Source organism: Buteo buteo, chromosome 1 (genome assembly GCF_964188355.1).
Source record: "Buteo buteo chromosome 1, bButBut1.hap1.1, whole genome shotgun sequence".
NCBI classification, from domain to species: domain Eukaryota; kingdom Metazoa; phylum Chordata; class Aves; order Accipitriformes; family Accipitridae; genus Buteo; species Buteo buteo.
Window position 1 is genome coordinate 1,790,458 of NC_134171.1, and position 6,000 is coordinate 1,796,457.

General features: G+C 52.6%; 1 protein-coding gene across 6 annotated transcripts in view; it reads right to left on the reverse strand.

Moving 5' to 3' along the window:
* EXOC6B (exocyst complex component 6B) overlaps positions 1-518 on the reverse strand; it is a 307,343-nt gene extending 306,825 nt beyond the window's left edge. For all 6 annotated transcript variants that reach the window (XM_075042264.1, XM_075042035.1, XM_075042433.1 and 3 more), the window contains exon 1: positions 212-518. In XM_075042264.1, coding sequence (XP_074898365.1) covers positions 212-324 — 113 coding nt within the window. In that variant the 5' untranslated portion in view covers positions 325-518. The remainder of the gene's footprint in view (positions 1-211) is intronic.
* Positions 519-6,000: the final 5,482 nt, after the last annotated feature.

The window sequence follows — 6,000 nt, forward strand, 5'->3', positions numbered from 1 at the left end:
GCGCTTCTACCTCCCGGGCAGCCCCGCCGGGGCCGGGGAGACAAGCAGGGGGGAAGCGCTTCACAGAGACGACTATGAAATAATAATTAAAACGTCCTCATTGCCTCAAAGTTTCGGGGGGGGGAGGGAAAAGCGAAGCCTGACCGAGCCCCCCAACCTCCGCCCAGGCTGGCCGCCCCCGGGTCCCGCCGCTGCCCCGCCCCGGCCGCACCTGAGCGTGGGGCCGATACAGGCCGTGTCGGTGCTCTCGATCTCCCGCAGGATCCGCTCGTGTTCCGCCGCCGTCTCCAGGCTCTCCAGCTCCGCCATCTTCCCCCGCTCCATGGGGTTGCGGCCGGCCGGCGGGCGAGCGAGCGGGCGGGCGGGCCGACCCACCTGCCCTGCCCGGCCCGGCTTATCCCCGCCCCGGAGCCAACACCAGCAGCCGGGGCCGCCCGCTCCCCTCCGTTCACTCTCCGTGCGGCCCGGCCCGGCGCCGCCGCCGCCGCCGCGCCCGGAACGCCGGGAAATGTAGTGCGGGCGGGCGGGGGGCACCGCCGCGGCCTGCGCCGGCGCTGCGACACGCCCGGCAGCCGAGGGGCGGGGAGGGCCCGGCGGCGGGGAGCGGCCCCACTCCACCCCGGGGAGCGGCTCCGGCGGCGGCCCGGCCCCGCTGCCCGGAGGGGAGGGTGTCCGGCACGGCAGCGGCCGTCGACCTCCCCTACCGTGAGGGGACGCGGCCCCGTGGCTTCGACAGCTCCCTGGGGGGGGGCCACAGCCCCGCGGCAGGGTCCCCGTGTCCTCCACCATGAGGGGACACAGCGCCGCGGCAGGGACCTCCTGTCCTCCTCCGTGAGGAGGGACAGCCACCGTGGCAGCAACATCCCCCCGTGAGGGGACGCTGCCCTGTGGCAGCGATATCCCCCTGTGAGGAGACACAGCCCCGCGGCAGGGACATCCGCCGTGAGGGGACACTGCCCCATGGCAGGGACGCCGTGTCCTTCCCCTGAGGGGACACAGCCCCGTGGCAGTGACATCCACCATGAGGGGAGAGCCCCACGGCAGTGACAACCACCATGAGGGGACACTGCCCCATGGCAGGGACGCCATGTCCTTCCCCTGAGGGGACACAGCCCCGTGGCAGTGACACCCACCGTGAGGGGAGAGCCCCACGGCAGTGACAACCACCATGAGGGGACACTGCCCCATGGCAGGGACCCTATGTCTTTCCCCTGAGGGGACACAGCCCCATGGCAGCGATATCCCCCTGTGAGGAGACACAGCCCCGCGGCAGTGACATCCACCATGAGGGGATACAGCCTTGTGGCAGGGAGCCCATGTCCTCCCCCTGAGGGGACACAGCCCCACGGCAGTGACATCCACCATGAGGGGACACTGCCCCATGGCAGTGACTCCATGTCCTCTCCCTGAGGGGACACAGCCCCGTGGCAGCGATATCCCCCTGTGAGGAGGCACAGCCCCGTGGCAGTGACATCCACCATGAGGGGACACAGCCCTGTGGTGACAGCATATTTCCATACATTCCGTATGGTATGTCTAAATATTTTGATGGTTTAAATATTTTGTGCCAGCTGTGGAGACTGGTCTGCTGCTAGGGGACTGTAAAAGTGAGATTTGGTAAATAATTATTAGAAATCTTATACTAACACTATGATTGAAACAATAGACAAAAGTACAGCCAAGCAATCGACTAGCAGAGGTAGGTACTCCTAAGTTTTGCAGTTCTTTGCTCTTACGACGAGATGTTCCTGTACACCAGATGAGAACAATGCTGAAACTGACCACATGTGATTGAAACTGTGTTAAGCTTCAAGATCAAAGAACAAGAATAAAGACTTCAAGGACAGCCAGCAAGAACTTCAAATGGGTCGGTGGTCACAAAAGCAGCCCTTCGACTCAAATGGATCCTTTATTGCACATGATCGGATGTAGGCAGTACTGTGATAATCAGTTGCAATTATTTTTATGTATATGTATACTAATCTGATTAATAGGCAATTAGTTATTCTATATAACCTGTTAGTGCTAAAGCTGTGGTATGCACGCTAGGTGGAAATATCCCCTGTGCATCCAGTGCTGCAATAAAGAATGCCTGCTTTCTAAAACTCCAAAATGAGTCTTAGAGGGTTTCTTCGACCAGCTTTTCGGTATCAGTGGCAGGGAACCCATGTCCTCCCCCTGAGATGACACAGCCCCATGGCCGTGACATCCACCATGAGGGGACACTGCCCCATGTCAGTGACTCCATGTCCTCCCCCGTGAGGGGACACAGCCCCGTGGCAGTGACACTCTTGTCACCCACCATGAGAGGAGGTCCCAGCAGGAATGAACCTGTGTCACTGCCTCGAGCAGAGCCATCCCCCTACCCCAGGAGGGATGAACCTCTGCTCCTCCTGCCCCATCCTGTCCCTCAGCCCCATAAACGATGTCACCCCCGCCCTGAAAAAGCGCCATTGACTGTGGTGCCAAAGAAAAGCTCCCTGCTGACACCGAACCGCCTTTCAGCTTGATCCTAAAATGTCCCACCAGCTGCTGAGCTGCAGTGCGTGTCCTCCCCCCGAGCTGCGCAACCCGAGAGATGCCTTCGCCCAAGGACGCGGCAGAGCTTCCTCCGAAAAACACCGCCAGCCCCCAGAAACATCCTCCGATGTCAAGGTCTCCTCCAGGTTTAACGCTGCAGCTCTTGGTGCAGCTCCCTCCTTTGGAAACAGCTGGTTATTATTGTTATTATTTCACGTTGTGAAAACAACGCTGGAAGGGTCCCGTTCCCAGCCACACGATATCGGGTGCAGTGGAGCCCTCCTTGCACGGAGATCCCATGCTCTGCCAGAGGCACGGTGGGGATGAAAGGCAGGACCGAGACCAGGCTATGCATACCACCGAGGGTTTCTGCATTTGCTTTTGCCGTTTCATCTGCTGAGATATAAATAAACTACGCTAATTGTATGAGCACACCCTGGCTTCCTTCACCGCTGCTTGCTAAGGTCGAATGCTGCTGGTCTGAATATCCCTGTATCATCACTTAATTAAATGAGGAGGGGATAAAAGAACTTCCGGAAACACGATGCTCCATGACTGAAACAACGCAGGAGGGGTAAGGAGAGCCTGGCAAAAACTTCACTAATTCACGTGAAGTTCACCAGCCCTTGCACACCATGCCTATGGTTGCCAAACATGGTGTCGTCCGAGACCAGATGGATGTCGCTTTAGATGTGCTAACATCAGCAAGGAAATCTGTCCTTCAACAGCAGTCACCATGGTGATCTGGTAGAAGCTTTCCGAAGACCAAGACGCAAAGAGACACGTCAGCGGTGGAAGAAAAGCGGATAAAAATAGCAGGGCGATTTCTAAGCCCAGCAGCCTGGCACTGCCTTCCCCCAGGGCTGGGTCGGGAGCTGTATTGGGGGGAAATGCCGTGCATTTTGTGCCTGCCTCCCCCAGCTCCTCTGCCTCAGCCGGCACTGCAGATGAGCCGGGGCATCCGCAGCAGAAGGCTGGTGCTTCCAGCACCACAGCCTACAGGGGCAAAACACCGTGACGGCTGCTGCAAGGAGCAGATCATCTGTGATTTAACCGGCTTTGAACTTCAGACCGTCGAGATGAGCTACCTGTGGCTACGGGAAATATATAATGTGATGCTCAGTATGTGATACCTACCCAGCTCTGGTGTAAAACCTGTGGATACCACCATCTACTGCTGTTAGCAGCTAAGAAGATTACTGTTTTCGTTCAAATTAGTAGGGGCTTGTGCTGTTGGGGACTGAGCCAATATTCCTGAAGTCAGTGCTAACTATTGCATTGTCTTCACTGAGCTTTAGAAACAGGATTAAACACCAGTGGTCGAAGAGGGAGTAGCTGGCAACGATCCTTAGTGGTTTCAGTTACAGGAGGAGAACTGCTACCAGTCACACCAATGCCAGGTTCAATCCTGAACGCTCAGTTAGGCAACGGTATTATCACAAATAAGGCTCTCAGAAACAGGGTCTAGCTTTCTCTGCTATGAGGACAGTGCTTTGTCCACTAGATTATGATACAAGGGGGTTAGCACGGGGGTGAGAACGTAGAAATCAAGTAGTCATCAGATTCTGATGTTGCCTTTAGTCTTACTTTGGTCTCACTCTCCTGCCCCAGCAGAAAGAATGAGGACCACTGTTTTCGACGACGCAATGCAGTGCTTCAGCAAGAAGAGGAGCCCAGTGCCTGAGCGTGGTGTGATTCAGCCAGCAAGACCACGTCCCGGAGAAAAGCAGAGCATTAACCTCCACAGAGCAACACGGGAAGATGCTACGAGGCACTGTAACAGTCTGTCTAAAAATAAATGTTTGGTTTAGAATGGAATAAAAATAAATAGTTTTTAAAAAAATGTCCACCAAAACATCACATTTTTCTCATGAGGAGAAAAGCACCCAAAATGTTTCCATAGATTCATAAATATTCACGTCAAATGGGGAGGGAGAGGGATATTGTTATTTCATAGGAGGACCTTCTAAGGAGCACAAACCATAGATTTTCCATGCATCAATTGGCTTCTAAAGCTATGGTGAAATCTGAGCATATTTTTAAGAGGAAAACTTAGTGCTCGTTTTGTTGCCAGAGAAAATCCCACCCGGCCTCTGACTTCAAGTTTCAACCACAGATCTCTTTTTACCCTTGCCTGGCAGAGTCAAAAGTCTGCTGTTATCAAGTCTTTGGTGTTCACGTATGGTCCTGAGGTCTGTGATCAACCAACCTCTTCTTTGATCAGCTGAACAGATTGAGTTCTTGGAGCCTTTCAGTCTAAGGCACATTTTCCAGTAATTTACTCATTTATGCATTTTTTTCAAAAATCACCATATTTCAAGATTTTTCCTTAGTCCGTAGGTGCCAGAATTGGACAGAGCAGTGGCTCTAGTAACAAGCACAAAGAGAATATGATCCATCTGCTCCTCCTCAGCATTGTGTTGGTACCATCAGCCAGTCCCATTGGCCACAGGGTCACACCGAGGCTGATGTCCAGCTGATTACCCACCATCACCTTCAATTCTTTTCAGGTCACTGCCGTCTGGGATAAAATTTTCCATTCTGTAAGAAAAGCTACATCCTTTGTCCCTGGACACATGGCATTTGGTCACCTTCACATGAATATTCATTTCCTGTGTCTGACTTACCGAGCAGTCTGGGACTTGCCCTTATTATTTGCTGCCACACAAACTTTGTACCATTTGAAAGACTGTCCACAAGAAGTTTATTTTTTCTTACCAGTCACTGACATAAGCATGCTGAATTTGTATTGTTCTCATTTATTAATCTAATCATCATGCAGTACCAACAAAAATGCATCAAAGACATCTGTTACCAGCTCATAATCTCATTGAAAAATGGTATCGAGTTTGCCCGACAGATTTTATTTCCCTTAAAACCATGCTGGCTGACGTTAACTCTTTCACGTTCCCTTAACTTCCTACTAATGAAGTTTCATATAATTGTTCTTTATGGGACTGACAACAGCCTGATGGAGCTTTAAAAACTCTCCCTTTTAATTACCAACCTCTCATCAGTGTTTTCCAGTCCTCCAGAACTTCCCTGGTGTTCCAAAACTTCCTAAAAAAATCAATGTAACAGAAGCCTTGAGCAGCCTTTTCATAGCCTCGTGTGCAGGTTACCTGGGGCTGCTTATTCAACAGTCTGCCTCTGTCTGCAACTGCTCGGTCACTCTGTCACTGCTGAAATGAAAAGTCATCATCACTGTCTACAAATCACTCTGGCACCTGGGATCTTCCCAAATTCAGGACCAGTTGTAATTCTGCCAATTCACTAGAGCGATACCACCATCAGAATTTCTTTTTTTTTTTTTAACCTTAACAATCTCTTTCTTATTGTGCTTATTTGGGGTTTTCATTTTGTGCTGTTACTTTGCTGAACTGTTTCCAACATCTCCTGGCTTCTCTGCTTCCTTACCCGCTCCCCCCTCTCGCTGCTGTCTTCTTCCCTTCCAGTTGCCTCTATGCTCTCCTGACCGCA